Raw genomic sequence first — 18,292 nt, 5'->3', positions numbered from 1 at the left:
ACTTATGCAAGGCACTGTACCATTCTTACAGCTAGAATCTATAGTGAAATCCACATCAATATAAAAAATGTACACGTCTGGCCAATTTCTGCAGTATGTGGATGAGATTTCAGAAAATGTCATTCATAATGCTGGTGCTATAATTGATCATGGATGTTACACCAGGGAACGGTATTCCACCAAGGTGGATGTACCGTTATGGGGGGCGGGGGGAGTCATATATTCACCTGATAATATTTTGCATGTATGGGGCAGTACTACAGGGAAACCTTCCCTGCAGTACTGCCCCATACATGCAAAATATCATTAGGTGAATATATTTAGGTTAGATGATTTTCTAGGCAAATCCAGGGGGAGGGACATATGCTTTCTAGTTTCCACTGTTACTATGCTGGGTTCTGGGTTTATATATGGCCAAAGGCAACATCTGCTTGGAGAGATCGCATACATACATACATACATACATATACACACAAACATACGGTCCCAAGCATGCACACATATACATGGTCCTGAGACGAGCGCACACGCATACATATACACACACAAATATATAAAATTATATATATATATATATACACACACACATACACTTGTATATAGTTGTATATTCAGTCCTGAGAACTACAGTATCAATAGGAGGCTTCACTGCTACAATGCTTCGAATTGCTACACATCCAAAAGGCAGCATTCCACAGTGATGTCAATAGCCCGGCCTCCGAAAGATCTGTTTTATATAGCCAGTCCCCTCTCCCTTCCTTCCACACCTCCTCAATTGTTCCCATAAACTGAGTGACAAACTTCAGAGGGTGCCACACAACTCCAGGAAGGGTGGGATGAAGACTTTGCTGTAGCCCAAGGCACACTGACCTAGACCTTCTCCACGGCCACCAAACAATAAGGTAAGGTAAACAGGAGACGGGTCATCTCCTCTATAAGCAATGGAGCAGTCTGATAATAGCCAATGTATCTAAATACCATTTTCTCTGTTCTAGTCATAGTCTAGCCCAGGAACCTGCTGAGTACTTGGCATATTGTGCATACTGCCTTTTATGTACTGGTAATGAATATTTTGACACAACCCAAATTCTGAAAAGAACATATTAGAAAAAAAAAATCCTAAATATGATATGACACAGAAAAATATATGGCAGCTTGGTGGAAAATTCCTCCATAAGAAAGGAACTGCAACTAGTCAATTCCCTGGAGATGAAAAATTCCATGAAGTTGTCATTTCATATCCAAGAGGAAATAAGCAGAGTTCCCTTTCATAGGGAGGAACGGCCCGTACGAGCCGGATTATAATTCAGCTAATGTGTACTAAAAAGGCTTTTCTGCTTCTTCCTAACCACAATTAGGAGGATATCCAGAAAAAGTGCTTGTCACAGTGTATAAGTGTAGTTTTCCCTCCTCTCAGTGTAGTAGGAATATTTCCACTCACTGGCAGCAGCACAAATTGAACTCTACATAAGCCATAATGTATGTATGTATCAATGTCGGGTAATGTACAGCTATGGTATGTATGGAGGATATACCTCTACATATAATACATGAATAACAATGTCAACCCTGGAGAAGTGAAAAAAACGGGCTATAGACCAATGGTATTATAAAAAGATATATTTTTATTTATCAAAAACATTAAAATGTATATGTGGCAAGAGAGATGTACATATCAAAAAAGGGATATAAATCACCCATGAGGTTTCTCACAACCATCAACAACAAGGATATTGACATTTCAACAAAGTTGTAAATAAATACCACTTCAAAAACCGTGTCTTATAAAAACACCTACATGAATGGAATGCAATACCGCTATATATGGTGTATTTTATAAAAGATTCCCATGTGGGGATGTAAACTAATCACTCCAAAGAATGTCATTGTTATAACATACAAAAATACCCGCTATATACGAGTGCCTAAACTGTGGCAAAAACTATGTGGATGCTGTCTGAATGGCAATCACATCCTATAATGGCGATATAAATTACTGCATAGCTAGAAATATGTGCCCCAAATGACAGCATATGCACACAAGGACTGGCGGTACAGCATTAATCACGGAGCAATAATAAATATTCATGTGGAATGAAGCAATCGTACCATGTGGTTGATGTAGAGTCCCCCGGGCGTCCCTCCGCCCCTTTTTTGATATGTACATCTCTCTTGCCACATATACATTTTAATGTTTTTGATAAATAAAAATATATCTTTTTATAATACCATTGGTCTATAGCCCGGTTTTTTCACTTCTCCAGGGTTGACATTGTGATTTATGAATTGTTGATGGTATTCTATTCATTGTTATAGAGGCATCTTCATAGTGATTTATATAATAAATGAAGTCACCATGGTGAAGCTTCTTACAGTGCACAGGGTAGAACAGCTATATAACTACAAGAAGCTGAGGGATCAGATACTTGTCCTCCACCATTACCCAATATCAGAGATTCTGGTTCAGTGCTTGACCCGTCAGTGATAAGGCGGATTTGGTGGCGTTACCCCATCAGGGTGTAGAGGTCGTATTGGTCAAATGCACACGACACATCAGCCGCTTCCTCCGAGCTTTCCTTCCCTGGTATAGAGGAAATTGAAGGAATGCCACCAAGACCTAGTGTCCTACAGTAAACTGCTTGTATACACCTCTTGGAAACAGCAAGAGTCTCTTTACCTATGTCTAAGGGACCGTCCATTACAGACCTAGAGATACTGTGCAGCATAGAACTTCAAGGGCAGCTGCTAGAATTACCAGCTAATGCAATAATCCAACGTTTACCAGGAATAACAGCAGGAGTGCCGCCAAGGCTCATCAGAACAAAGGACCTAAGTATTTTTAAGCATCGTATTTTCCCCACTCGTGACCTTCTCAAAATCCCTTATTATCCCTAACATGCTCATGTGGGTTTAGAGGGCACAAGCACACAACTCAGAACCATGGGATTAGCGAAAATATAATAGGAGACCTGAGACTAGCCACCTGGTCTACGTAGACTTAGGTAACTAGATACCAGATCTTCTGTGTGGCATGTATCACCATAATATTCAGAGAGGAAATCTTTAATGGCAAACGTTGCATGTCCTCATAATATATAAGAGATTTCTCAAAAAGGTAAAAATAATAAACATCCTATAGCTATAATCAAGACCCCACTGAAAATATGTCCACTATCAGTCTCCATCTTGGTCTGCTCGTGTTGCAAGGTGAACGTGGAGACATGTATGTGAACCAGTAAGTCTATATATGCTTCTGGTTTGTGTCTCTGTCTGAGAATCCAGCAGAAAGCTGAAATATCACAGTGCCCAGACTGATGGCATGTGTTTCGTAGCCTAATATGGACTAGAGACTACACTATACTTCACATGTAATGCCGAGAACATTCAGGAAAATTCACAAGATGAGTGCTCAACACTACATAACTGGGATAAACCTTTATGTCTGGCCTAAGGAAGCAGCAGACGAGAATGTAAAATATGTCGTGTCTGTAAGACAAAGCCAGGAACCTCTCTCTTCAGTGGCCACATTTAGGGCTTTGATTTGCATGCTTTACAGATCACTGTTTGCTTACCTATAAGTTTCCTTAGGTCAACTCGGCACGCTGCATAAGGACAAACCATATCCCTTAGACCTTTTGTCAGAGGTCTCACACGCAACCAAATCAGATCTGATGAGAGCCAAAACCCTGAAAAACGTGTCTGCAAATCAAGTGTTTGTGGTGGGACTTACAATCCAGTCATGTAAGGCCTGTTAAAGGGTCAATATTGACTTTTAGGAATGCTATATCCAGTAGGTGACACTATAGTCCTATTTCTAGTTGAATAGGTTATTTGTATACACTAACATTATTAATGCTAGTTTATGGAGTATAGGAGAAACGCTAACTGTGCCACCACCATCCATCCAGACAAACTGGAGTTCTACACGGTCATTGGATAGAGAAGTATTAATGCAAGGAAATGGTTAGATGTGTCTTTCAGTTGGGAATGGCATGTATTAATTGCATGATTCACTGTCACTGTGAGTTTTCTAATTTTCACTCTCCTGCTCACTCAGCTTCACCTTTGGATCTCCAGTCAGAAGACTAAGGTCCTCCTTACACTCTGTGTACGGGAAGCACTCGCTCTCTCTTTCTGCACTTCTATAACCCATCACCTGCACCTCTCTGTCCTTCTCTAGCCATGGATAAAGTCCAGCACATAAGATCTGCCATGAGGAAAGCCTCAAACATTGAGGTCACCCCGCAGACCCGCCGAAACCTCCAGGAACTCTTTGTGAATTTTTCTCTGATTCTCATCTGTCTTCTTCTCATCTGTATCATTGTGATGCTCCTCTGAGATTCTCCACTGCTGTAGATACCCCAACAGAAAGACTATACTGCCCCCCACCCCCCCAAGCACCACTATAAAGATGTGATGTAAAATTTACCACCATGCACCAGTTCTTGGCTTTGTATGCAGTGTGTCATTTCTTTTCACTTGTAAATTGACATTTATGTTATTGCGCAATAAACCTACCGTAGCATTTTCATTGCCGCCTATAATGTGGTCTAATATAGGTGTGTGGATTTGTAGTGTGTCCCCATGGAGTGATATCACCTAAATAAAAGTATGATCACACAACATAATGCGACATCTGACTTACGACTTCTTGTAACTAATTTCTCAGGAACCTAGTGTCTGCATCTTGTCCTTTGAGCTGATACAGTGGGAGATCCACACACCAAAATCCACTCCTTTAACTATTTTGCGCGGTGCTAATGGTTGCTAGTGGGCAGTCATTTAATAGCCTGTTTACACCGGCGGACCCGGCATCACATGTGCACTGACCGATCAGTATTGGCTTGTTCAGGGCGCATATCGATGAGCTGCCAGGGAGCGGAAGGCATGGGAAGTGGTAAAAGTCGCCCTAGACAGAAATTGCCACTGTTCTCAGCAGTGCAGGTCCCATGTACACAAGACAACAACATGCTGCCGAGAACGATGATCTTTTGATCTAACCAAAAGATCATTTTAACCAATGAACCAGTGTTTCGCTCATTCGTCAGGTGATCGTCAGCCTTTTTAGACTGCATGATTATCAAGAAACAAGGGTTCCTTGGAGCACTTATTCATGACGATCGTCCAGTGTAATTCATCTTTAGTGAAAGGGTTACATTGTTTTTTCTTTCTAGTGAGTTACTCCTGTCTTATGTATGTATCTTTACTGGAAGAGATTAGGGGTTTGCCTACATTTTACACATGGTCAAATGACAAGAAAGTGCCAATTATGGGACTTTCCATAAGTGGAGGCTCCTCTCCAGTCCACAAGTACCAGGAGACATTTACCCAATACAGATCACTTCACACGTACCTATGACTCTTGACTTCTGATTTCTACAAGCCCACTTAGATACAGCTGATAGCGGCAGTTAAAGGGCCGTGGGTTCAGAGGAAATTTACGGTCATGCTTCCACAGAACAATCATCAATACAATAAGTCTGTTTCCATAGAGTATCACTGTTCTCGGTAACACCTCCTGTATACTTGGGTTGATGGGTTGCCAATAACAATTTTTAAGTCAACTTAAAAATTATTGCCCCTGCCGAGCAAGACTGATCAGCAGTTTACAAGCCTAGTCGGGAGAGCAGATATTCTGGAATAAGCATTTATAGGCTTCCAACACTGGTTACCCATGATTATTGGCTCATCTAAATGGGCCCATAGTTAGACATACACGATAGTCATCTGTGAATTGGCCATGTAGGAACGTTCATTCAAGTAGGTAGAGGACACCAGACAACTCTGGGAAATTTCACCTTGTGGGGAAGAAAAGGATGGAACAGGTAAGAATCCAATCCCTCTGATCTTTATTTTCACTGACCAGGGCTAGTTGGGCCGTCCTGCATTAGATGCCTACAGAAATATGTAAGGCATATGACCTTGTATAGTAGTCACTGATGTGGAGCATACTTCTTCTGGTTATGTGAATGGATGGAGCGCCATGGAGTCAAACAAGTCTCCAGTTTGTCATGAATCCAAATGGTTGTAGAAAAAAGAAGGTATCCAGCTCAGGAAATAAAATCCAAAATCTTTATTGAAACAAATTAAAAAATAAGCTGCTTGATAACCAGTATATACTGAAGGAAGGAATGTCCTGAACGACAGGACGCGTTTCGAACATGTGTAGTGGAAACTGAGGACTAAGAGCACTACATGTGTTCGAAACGCGTCCAGTCGTTCAGGACATTCCTTCCTTCAGTATATACTGGTTATCAAGCAGCTTATTTTTTATTTTGTTTCAATAAAGATTTTGGATTTTATTTCCTGAGCTGGACACCTTTTTTCTACAAGTAGTCAACGTCAAGCAGAGACGCTTCCTTGCTCGGACAAAACCATTCATGTGCGGTGTGGACACCAATATAAGGGTGAGCTGAATCAACTTTTTTCTATTCATGAATCCAAATGGACCTTATTGTGGTGCCAAATTCCCACCAGCATCAATGGCCATCTTGGATGACTTATCTTGGACATATTATAGTAAGTGGCAAGCACGCAGTTAATTTGTGCATGTTGGCCACCCGCAACCTAAATGAGCATTGGAACACTTGCAGGGTAAAACATTTTAAAGGCTCGTAAACACGGTGATCAACTGAAAGTATGTTCCCAATCAATGCCCTGGGCAAACATGCTCACCCTTGGCTCTTAATTGCATTTTATGTAGGTAAAAAGGGTGTAGTTGTCTGCAGCACATCCCCTGCAATAATGAAAATGAACAGATCCACAAACACCAGAAATCAAAGCTCCACGTCCATGTGAATAAAGCAGGATAAGGGCAGGATAAACGGACCTTAATGAAGGTTCGGTTTAGAAAGACTAGCAGTGATAATTAAAATTTAGGGTAAAAAGCTACATTGCTATTTATTTTATTAGCGGGAACCTGTCAGCAGGATTGTGCACAGTAACCTACAGACAGTGTCAGGTCAGCGCCGTTATGCTGATTAATATAGGATACCTGGTGATGAAATCCGTCTTGTGGTTGTGGTATAATCTTTATTCTCAGTTTTCAGTTAATGATATGGGGCGGCCTGTGGGGCTCTGATTAGATGTTCATCTGTATGAGCTTATGACAGGTCATTGATCCCTCAGCTACCTGCCCCCTATTTTACATACGGCATATACTATGCTGTGGTTAGAATTTTTTGAACGCAGGTGAATCCCAATGTGTTCATTGAACCGTGTTGAATCACTACGTCCAATACATTGTACTGGGGATATTTATCTTGCAGAGACTGAACGTCTCCCTGCGGTCTGGAAAGATGCGCCACACGTGAATCTCCGCCGGGAGCAGCCATGCAACGCATAGTGGGCATGGGATTTCTTGAAATCCCATCCAATATGCTGTAACATCTGGACGCTGTGGATGTACTAATTTAAACAAAGGTAAATCTTGTGACACAGCCGGACGTACATGACACAGGAAGCGAAGAAAAGCACAGAGAGAAGCCCCCTCCTTTTTAATAATAATTTTTTTAAAAAAATAGCGTCGGGTCCCCCTATATTTGTTAACCAGCCAGCGTAAAGCAGACTACTGGGACTTGTATTTCAAGTTGGTAAGGAACCTATCCATGAACCTTACCAGCCTGATAATAGCAGGCCGCAGCAGTCTGCTTACCTTGGATGGTTAGCAAAAACAGAGGGATCCCCTCCAAAAAAAATAGCGTGGGATCCCCCTATTTTTGTTAACCAGTCAAGGAAAAAGCAGACAGCTGCATCTTCGTATTCTCCGGCTGGCGAGGCCCATGGATTTTGGCCCTCACCAGAATAAAAATAGCAGCCCGCAGCTGACCCACAATTGGTACATCCAAAGATGCGCCAATTGTGGCACTTTACCCGGTTCTTCTGACTTGCCTTGTAGCGGTGGCAAGTGGGGTAATATTTGTGGGGTTTATGTCACCTTTCTATTGTCTGGTGACATCAAGCATACGGATTAGTAACGGAGAGGCCTCAATAAGACACCTATCCATTACTAATTCTATAGGTACATGGTAAATAAAGATATAGCCAAAATAAAGAATTTTAATTTAAATAATGACACAGACTCCATTAATAGATATTAAGTAAACCATACTTACTGCATCGCCTATTTCCACTGACGCCCTTGATTTCCTGTAAGAGAAATTAAATAAAAAAGCAACAATATACCATACCTGTCCACCGAGAAGATATACATACTGTCTCACAAGGAGTCCAGCTCTGCTACATCTGGATGCTTTTGACTGAACGGTGGCATTATGCCATCATCCAGCCTGACATCCAGACAGCTTGAAGCTGATGACCGGAGATAACCCCATCCCCTGCAGTCACGTGCACGGCAGATCTCGCGATCAGCTCAGCTCATCACGAGAACTGCACTGGGCCTTAACTTCCGGCTGTGGCACAAGATAATAACATTATTTAAATTAGTACACATTCCCGCACTTAATACGCATGTGACTAAGAAGATAATGGGTTATACCGCATCTAATAATAGTGAATGAGTAATTTACACTGCGAGACTGAGCGTCTCCGCAAGATAAATAGACATGCTGCGGTCAGGAAAGACGTGCCGCATGTGCGACTTCACAGGGAAGCCGGAGGTGTCTCAGGACGCATAGTGGAGAATGGATTTCATGAAATCCCCTCCACTACGCTGTAACATCTGGCCGCTGCGGGTCCAACCCGCAGCATTTACTGACCATGGGAACATACCTTTAAAGTGCATTTATCAGGCGAGACAAATGGCTTACGTTTCTCTGTACACAAATCAGTCTTACCATTAGCTGGGATTCTTAAAATGATGAAGAGAATGAAAAATGTTCCCAGTTTAAAAGTTCAACCCTACAAAATATTATTCAAGAACCATGGTAACACATTGATGAACGGCATCCAAAAAATCAAGGGGAAGCAAAAAAGGAAAAAGCAACTTTTCCTTGAAATCCTGCTACAAAGTTTTGTACTTACAGTAAAATTAGTAGTACATCGCCAGTAATACAACTGATTGCCAGAATGAGGGGCTTCTTTCCCCTATTCGAACTGTGTGTTGGTTGTAAATAGTAATAAGCAAACGTGCTCAGATAAGGTGTTATCTGAGCATGCTCTGATGCTACCAGAATGTCTTCTTCGTGCTTGAAAAATATGTTGAGTCCCCGCGGCAATCCCTGCATGTGTAGTGGCTGTCAAACAGCCGTGAGGCTGAAGACATTCTGGTAGAATCAGAGCATGCTCAGATAACACCTTATCTGAGCACGCTCGCATGTATTCAAAGCTGGCTCTATTTACAGTACCCAGCTAGCACTAGCAGTCCCATAGAGGTTGAGCAGAGCAATCGTGCATATGGACCACCACTCTAATCAAGACAGGCAATCTGTGGGGGAGTCTTAGCACCCATAAACCACTAACCATTGTTCATCCTTGGACAACTTGTTGCTGCCAGACAACTTTTCAGCAGGCAGAACAACCTTAAATGTGGATGGCCACCTTTGAAAGGGTACCTGTCCATATAGAAAATAGCGTCTGATCTGCAGGCAGGATGTTCTAGAGCAGGAGGAGCTGATCAGATTGATACATACATATATATATATATATATATACACACACACACACACATACATATACACACACATACATACATATACACATACATACACACACTATATTTTTTTTTATATGGGAAACGTTTCAGTAAATCTTGCCTTTAATTCAATTAAATCCCTGGAGTGAGAGAGCTAGGAGTCCAGTGGGCGGTCTTATTTAGTGATTGACAGTGTATGACTGTGCATGTAGAGACAGTGGTCAGGCATGGATTAGGACCGCCCACTGGACTCCTGTACATACAAGGGATTTCAATGACTAAACTACAAGTTACACTGAATCTTTTCCAACAAACCTATATATCATCCCGTTCAGCGTCTTCTCTGTACCAATGAACGGACTGCACGCACAACAGATGAGCTTTAAACCACAGATAATCAGCAGTTTGAAAAATTATTACACTATTCCACTTTATGGGAGCATCATTAATGCCATGTGACGACTCTCATATGCGCTACTGTAAATGGTACTGCACATACACAGTATTCTGAGGGCCAATAAATGCTCATGAAAAGAATGAATCCTACATACGGTAACTAATTTTCCAATAAAAAGTTGTCCCAGAGGAGTCTGACGGCCATTTCCTCCCACCAAAACTACATAAACAATACCACAAACACCATAACACAAAGGGTTATAATTGGAAACACTCACCGGTCATCACAGGACACATGCCAACTCTATGAAATGTCACATATGGTTAGAAGGTAACATTTCCAACAAGCCATTCAATGACAGGACATGGGGGATGTGTAGAAGTTATTATTGACCAAACTCATCAGTATACTGTGAACTAACAGACTATTCATTTTGGGAAGTTCTAAGGGGCCATCAAGTACGTTCACGGTGAAATGGAGTTGAGAAAGAAAGGACTTAGATATAGGATAGCTGTCTCTTGACCCAGAAACTCATTAAGCAGAAAATATATAAAATGTACTTTCTTCCTAGAGAAAGAAAACCTAGAAAGCCGGAGGCACACTCACTGCGGAGGCTGACCACCATGGATCTCGCCAACAACAGAGGCCTCAACCTCATGCTCAATTTTGTGTTGATCATCATGGTTCTTCTCCTTCTGTTTATTCTGGTAAAACTACTGTGAGATCCGGAGTTTGAATACCGCATCATGACCACTCGATGGCATCAAAGAGGGTATATACCATCTGGGACTTAAAGTACAAGTTAGAAGGACATTTCCTCAGACGGTTCCTCATTGCTGACAACAGAGAGGACAATGGGTCTTTGTACACATTCAACCAACTACCAGAGCTCCTCTATTACACAACATCATACGTGACCATACCACCGGCATGACGGACACCATGCTGGATCGTCTGTCCGGACGTTGGACTGGATTGGTCTCAACAACCTTTACCTATTCCATCTACATATCCCAGTTCATAGAGAAGTGAATCCTGGAAAGAACTGCTTGCATATATTTGTCATCCTTGAGTCGTCTCCAGAAAGCAGAACGTATAATTTACTGTAATAACCTTAGCTATTCCTTCACAGGTTAGAGGGCACTAGTACTAAGGCATGCCAGGAAGCACCCACATCTACTACTTGCACTTTTGTATAGTCCTTTTTTTCTTCTGAATTCACTTCTATAACAAGAGGGATAAAATCCATAAATTAATAAAAGCCAAAGAGTATTCTGATGTTTATTAGTATCAGCAGATGGAAGTTTAAGGCTGTGTTCCCACACAGCGGCTTTTTTCGCATTTTTCCTGCGTTTTTAACCAAAAAAATCTGCTCAAAAAACACTTAAAAGAAGCTTCTTATTCATTTTAATGCATTTTGCACTTTTTGTGCATATTGATGCGTTCATTAGTATCAGCAGACGGAAGTTTAAGGCTGTGTTCACACACAGCGGTTTTTTTTTCGCGTTTTTCCCGCGGATTTACCAAAAAAATCAGCCCAAAAAACGCTTAAAAGAAGCTTCCCATTCATTTTAATGCATTTTTCACTTTTTGTGCATATTGATGCGGTTTTTTTTCCACGAAAAAAACGCTTCGACGTAAAAAACGCAGCATGCTCATTAATTTCACGGAAAATTCCGCATTTCTAGCTATTTTCTATGTGTCTGGGGACTCACGGAAAAAATGCGCAAAAAACGCACGGAAAAAAGTGCGCGTTTTCTGGGAAGGAGTCCGATTTTTATGCAGAAATTTTCTGCATACGTGTGCACATAGCCAAAAGGGAATCTGTCAACCCTTTTTTCGAATATGAGCTGTCGGCACCGACATCAGGGGCTTATCTACAGCATTACAGAATGCTGTAGATAAGCCCCCAATGTAACCTGAAAGATAAGAAAAAGGAGTTATATTATACTCACCGGGGGGGGCGTTCCGGTCTTGGTCCAATTGGTGTTGCGGTCCGGCGCCTCCCTTCTAACCGTGACATCTTCTTCTTTGTTGCCTGTCGTGGCGCAGGCGCACTGCTCTGCCCTGTTGAGGGCAGAGCAGAATACTGCAGTGCGCAGGCGCCGGACCTCTCCCGGCACCTGAGCACTACAGGACTCTGCTCTGCCCTCAACAGGGCAGAGCAGTGCACCTTCACCGGAGCCACGACAGGCAGCAAAGAAGAAGACGTCACCGTTAGAAGAAGAGAGGCGCCGGACCGCATCGGACTTAAGCCCCCGTTACACACTGCGATATCGCTAGCAATATCGCTGTAAAGTCACCGATTTTGTGACGTTGCAGCAATATTGCTAGCGATATCGTTGCATGTGATACTTACCTCCGACTGGCTCCCCCGCTGGTTATCGCTGATCGCGCGAGAAGCTCCTGGATCATTCTTCGTCGTCCACTTCCTGCGGCGCTCCCTGCTGTGACGACGAGCGACGCGTGGAGCTGGGCAGGAGGACGCAGGATCGCCTGGTGTGACAGGTAAGTAGCAACCCCCGTCCCCAGCGATGTCGCTGGTGAGATCTGCCTGAGTGGCAGCTCACTAGCGACCATCCAGCGATTCACCAGCGATCCTGACCGCGTCATATCGCTGGTCGGGATCGCCGGTGAGTCGCTAGGTGTAACGGTACCCCAAGACCGGACCGCCCCCCGTTGAGTATAATCTAACTCCTTTTTCTTATCTTTTAGGTTACATTGGGGGGGGGCCTTATCTACAGTATTACAGAATGCTGTAGATAAGCCCCTGATATCGGTGCCGACAGCTCATATTCGAAAAAAGGGGTGACAGATTCCCTTTAAGCAATCTACATCCTCACATACATCCATCTAACCATTACGCAGACAGCCAAATGGTTTTCTCAAATACAGAGCATCAGAACTAGTGTGAATGTACCATTAGGCTATGCTCACATGTTGGGGAGTTGTTGTGGATTTTCTGTGAATGGCATGTTGGCGCGGATTTTACGCACGTCACTCCATTTATTACAAAATTTAATACAAGGCTACGTTCACACGTTGTGTTTTTGCTGCATTTTGTAAGCAAATGTTAAGCTGCATTTTACAGTACCAACAAAGCCTATGAGATTTCAGAGATCTCATGCAGTAGTTTTTCACCCATAGGAAACGATGAGTAAGCGCAAAACGCATGAAAAACCGCAGGCATCAGGTTTTGCTGCATTTTTGGTGCAAAAACCTTAAGGACGTTGCATCTTGATTTTTTTTTTTTTTTTTTTGTGGGGGGGGGGGGGAGACACAAAATTTTATCAGCATGCAAAATAGACAACAAAAAGGCAGCAAAAACACTGCAAATAATGCAACAACAAAAAGCAGCAAAACCATCTTTTTTTTTGTAGCAGCTTTTGGCAGGTTTTACCTGCAGAAAAAAAAATAACAGCAAAAACGCAAGGTGAACATAGCCTAAATTGACATGTTGCAGATTCCCAATTCACAATGCAGGTCAAATGTCTACAGCAACTTTCTTTCCCCCACAACATATGAATTTTGCTACAGATCAGAAGCAAAACCAAAAAAAAAAAAATCTGCAGCAAATCTTCTCCACATAATCTTACATAGGATAGGACGGGTTTATCATTGGTTTCCCATTATACATTGTGTGCGAACATGCCAAGGGAGGAAGAGGTAACCGTTCACGTGATTGGGGGGAGATTCATCTATGGAAGAACCCAGCCATATTGGGGTCCTGGACTTCTGATCCCACTGACTGTAAGTAAACATAACCAGCACTAATATTGTAACTTCTTCTTACTAGTTATGCCAAGGGAGGACGGCGCGTCAGAGTGAGAGCAGATCACTATTGGATCCATTGTCATTTAGCAATTTTACTACCCAATTTTCACCAAATCTGACAATGAAAGCATGTTTTGTAGATGCTAAGGATTGTTAGTAGTTTCACCCACTGGCATCGGAGGGGCTGTTATTGGAAAAGTGAGGTTGTGGAAAAATATAAAGATTTTTGGTACTCACCACAAAATATATTTCTTGTAGCCTTCATTGGGGTGCGCAGAAACCATGGTTCCTGAGTGTCATGGTTCGTGTGTCCCCCAATGAAGCGACCAAGAAATAAAAAATGTTAGCAGGGGCCATGGTTCTTGTGTCCCCCAATGAACCGAGAAAAGGTTATTCTGGCCATATACCTTAGGCAACAGCTGGCTGTAAAGGCAGTAGACCTCCTGACTGCCACCAACATGAAGGATTGGCATAGTGTGCTCGATAAGAAGAGAGGTGCGAGCTGCTGGCACACATCCCTGGCAGCAGCTTATTGCCTAAAAACAAAACGATTGGTCTTCTTTATTTCAGCATGCCCAATCATTCTTCTTCTTCGCCAACATAATACTAATGTGCATGGCCACCAAGTCTCACTGATAAGAATAAGAGAGGCGCCCTAGTAATATGAACGCCCTACAACCAAGCAGAAAGCTAAACTATAGCTAATAGCAGGCTTTCTTTACATTATATGGTATAAAGTCAACATGTCATTCTTGTGTACTTTCAATGCAGGATATCGGCACGCCGGCAAGGAATGCTTGTTCCTGATAATCATTCAGAATCAACAGGCTGCCGATCCGCCAACCAATGAGCAAAATGTTTAGTTGTCGGGTGAAATGACCATTTAGCGTGCTGATAATTTCACTGTTATCATCCTGTGAAAGAGAACCATGTGCTGCAGAGAACAAGCATATTCTGCAAGCATAGAACAATCTAGATTGTTCTGTAGGCAATGGAGATACAGGTAAGCCTGTACAAACAAGACAATAAAGTGAGCCTTACCTCCCCTAAAGTGATGCGCCCGTGAAACACATACCTGCAGGATAGATCTCCCTTCTTTATTTCATATGTAAACCAGAGCTCCTTGGAGCCCCCTTGCCGTGACCCAGGTCTCAGCGCACCAATCCATCCCCTCATGCGGCGCATGTCACCTTAGCTTGGCTGACATAATGACTAGACTTAATTGCCCAGAGTCCTGCCGTGATTACCTGACCACACCGGCAATGCAGGAGCGCAGTCAGCACACACAAGTGTCAAGGTGGCTGCGCTTCCATCTCGCTCACATTGGCCGCCCACTACTATGTGATCAGCATGCTAACCGAGAGGCACCGCCAATCAGGCTCCGGAGCCCACATGTACATATAAATTAGACGCTTTTTCAGAAAACCTAATAAACTGAAACCTGTACTCCAGGCCAAGTCCCCTGTATGGCTTAAGCTTTAAGCGTAACAGATTATGCAGCCGATTGGCGGTGGTTTACATTTAGACTGCCTGATATCAGCTGGTGAATGACCACCAATCAGCGACATGTAAGAACATGGCCGGCTATTCAACAGCCTGTTTAGACAGATAGCAATTTCATGCACACTTAACGATTGATGAGAACATAGCGTCAGCACATCAAGCAAGCAACTACTCAAACAATACCATCTCAATCACTAGGTTTCCTCCATGTAACACTAATATACTCCTCTCCAATGCAGACACCGTTCCGGCAGTACCGGCACTGGCTCTCCTGGGGATCACGTCACTTTGTCACATGACCCCTGCGGCCAATCAGCACTGGCGTCACTCTCCCCTCCTTTGTACAAATCGCATGTATACGGAGGAAGTGAGAGCTGCAGCTCCTTCGTTGCTGAGTGATCACTGGGAGAGTCAGTGCCAACACCGCTGGAATGGAGGCAGCAGCGGAGGGGAGTATAGGTGCTATTATTTTACAAGGGGCAAAAATAGGGACAGAGTAGATGTTGTCCGAGTAGTGGACAAGCCCATTAATCATTCACTCACAGAAGTAGTGTTCTGCTGGTTCTTCAGGTGACCATCGGCCTATTTAGGCAGGTTGATAATCGGGAAACGAGTGGACCCTGTTCTGGGTTCCCAGAAGCTCTACTAGAGTATAATGTCATCAATGTAACCAGAAATCTGCTCTCTGCCAATGTTTAACCCATTAATGTCACCCCAGTGACACTGGTTTACTCTGCCCGCTGTAAACTGGGCTCCCATAAGACGGGAATTGTATAAAAGATTACAGTTTAACAATCTCTGCTATTTACATGGTAATCCTATTACATTAATCACGTCCACAGCGCAGCAGTACGAAAATATTTCTGGAAGGAGAATATGGGAAAAACATTTCTGCGTACACCAGCCTTCATCTCGAAATCAGACAGCGCCATCCGGAGACCACGACAAAAGGCTCCCCTACAATCTGACACCGCACAACAGCCAAAACCAAGGTCATTCAGAGAACTAGTCTGTCACCTACAGCTCTACATCTGACCAAACAGCGACCCTTAGGGTATGTGTGAGCGAAAGGCATTCATCAGGAGGACTCCCCTGCAGAAGCAGCCTGAAAACTCACAAGAATGAACAGCTCACTGTGCACATGGTCAGACTTTTAGAAGTCTTATTAACAATTTCAGGTTTCTAAACAAAAAGAGACATGTCCCATTCTTCTGGCTTTTTCCCTCTGAAGATGTTGTGCAATTTATAATTCAAGTCAATGAGAAAGCTTTTTGCAACATATAACCATTTAAAAATTATAGTGGTTCCTTCACTGTTCACTGGAGTGAAAAAAAAAGGAAATGTGGGGCTCACAATGTATATAGAGAGGCTATGTGGGGGCTCATACTGACTGTAGTAGGCTGTCTGGTGCTCATACTGTAAATAGGAGGCTGTGTGTGGGCTCATTGCATATATAGAGAGGCTATGTGTGGGCTCATATTGTATATAGAGAGGCTATGTGTGGGCTCATATTGTATATAGAGAGGCTATGTGTGGGCTCATATTGTATATAGAGAGGCTATGTGTGGGCTCATATTGTATATAGAGAGGCTATGTGTGGGCTCATATTGTATATAGAGAGGCTATGTGTGGGCTCATATTGTATATAGAGAGGCTATGTGTGGGCTCATTGTATATAGAGAGGCTATGTGTGGGCTCATATTGTATATAGAGAGGCTATGTGTGGGCTCATATTGTATATAGAGAGGCTATGTGTGGGCTCATTGTATATAGAGAGGCTGTGTGGACTCATTGTATATAGAGAGGCTATGTGTGGACTCATTGTATATAGAGAGGCTATGTGTGGGCTCATTGTATATAGAGAGGCTATGTGTGGGCTCATATTATATATAGAGAGGCTATGTGTGGGCTCATATTGTAGAGAGAGGCTATGTGTGGACTCATTGCATATAGAGAGGCTATGTGTGGACTCATTGTATATAGAGAGGCTATGTGTGGACTCATTGTATATAGAGAGGCTATGTGTGGACTCATTGTATATAGAGAGGCTATGTGTGGGCTCATATTATATATAGAGAGGCTATGTGTGGGCTCATATTGTAGAGAGAGGCTATGTGTGGACTCATTGCATATAGAGAGGCTATGTGTGGACTCATTGCATATAGAGAGGCTATGTGTGGACTCATTGTATATAGAGAGGCTATGTGTGGACTCATTGTATATAGAGAGGCTATGTGTGGACTCATTGTATATAGAGAGGCTATGTGTGGACTCATTGTATATAGAGAGGCTATGTGTGGGCTCATATTGTATATAGAGAGGCTATGTGTGGGCTCATATTGTATATAGAGAGGCTATGTGTGGGCTCATATTGTATATAGAGAGGCTATGTGTGGGCTCATATTGTATATAGAGAGGCTATGTGTGGGCTCATATTGTATATAGAGAGGCTATGTGTGGGCTCATTGTATATAGAGAGGCTGTGTGGACTCATTGTATATAGAGAGGCTATGTGTGGACTCATTGTATATAGAGAGGCTATGTGTGGACTCATTGTATATAGAGAGGCTATGTGTGGACTCATTGTATATAGAGAGGCTATGTGTGGACTCATTGTATATAGAGAGGCTATGTGTGGACTCATTGTATATAGAGAGGCTATGTGTGGACTCATTGTATATAGAGAGGCTATGTGTGGACTCATTGTATATAGAGAGGCTATGTGTGGACTCATTGTATATAGAGAGGCTATGTGTGGGCTCATATTGTATATAGAGAGGCTATGTATGAGCTCATTGTATATAGAGAGGCTATGTGTGGGCTCATTGTATATAGAGAGGCTATGTGTGGGCTCATATTGTATATAGAGAGGCTATGTGTGGACTCATTGTATATAGAGAGGCTATGTGTGGGCTCATATTGTATATAGAGAGGCTATGTGTGGGCTCATTGTATATAGAGAGGCTATGTGTGGGCTCATATATATAGAGAGGCTATGTGTGGGTTCATATTATATATAGAGAGGC

The 18,292-nt window shown here is 42.7% G+C and overlaps 2 protein-coding genes across 4 annotated transcripts in view; one reads left to right on the top strand and one right to left on the bottom strand.

The window, feature by feature from the left end:
• CEP85L (centrosomal protein 85 like) overlaps positions 1 to 18,292 on the bottom strand; it is a 161,243-nt gene that overhangs the window by 84,193 nt on the left and 58,758 nt on the right. The window lies entirely within an intron of this gene.
• PLN (phospholamban) lies at positions 761 to 11,261 on the top strand. Of its 2 annotated transcripts, none has more exons than XR_012232305.1 (2): positions 761 to 902; positions 10,561 to 11,261. XR_012232305.1 is itself a non-coding variant. In XM_073575934.1 (2 exons), exon 2 carries the CDS (start codon positions 4,183 to 4,185, stop codon positions 4,336 to 4,338), a length of 156 nt encoding a protein of 51 aa, XP_073432035.1. In that variant the 5' UTR covers positions 761 to 902; positions 4,058 to 4,182; the 3' UTR covers positions 4,339 to 4,806. The 2 variants fall into 2 exon arrangements, 1 of the variants encoding a protein (XP_073432035.1); XM_073575934.1 differs by lacking the exon at positions 10,561 to 11,261 and adding an exon at positions 4,058 to 4,806.

The sequence above is a fragment of the Dendrobates tinctorius genome, unplaced genomic scaffold (assembly GCF_039654945.1).
Source record: "Dendrobates tinctorius isolate UK_male_01 unplaced genomic scaffold, ASM3965494v1 ptg000046l, whole genome shotgun sequence".
In the NCBI taxonomy this organism is placed as follows: domain Eukaryota; kingdom Metazoa; phylum Chordata; class Amphibia; order Anura; family Dendrobatidae; genus Dendrobates; species Dendrobates tinctorius.
Note: the sequence above shows the minus strand (reverse complement) of the source record. Positions and strands in the feature narration are given on the sequence as shown.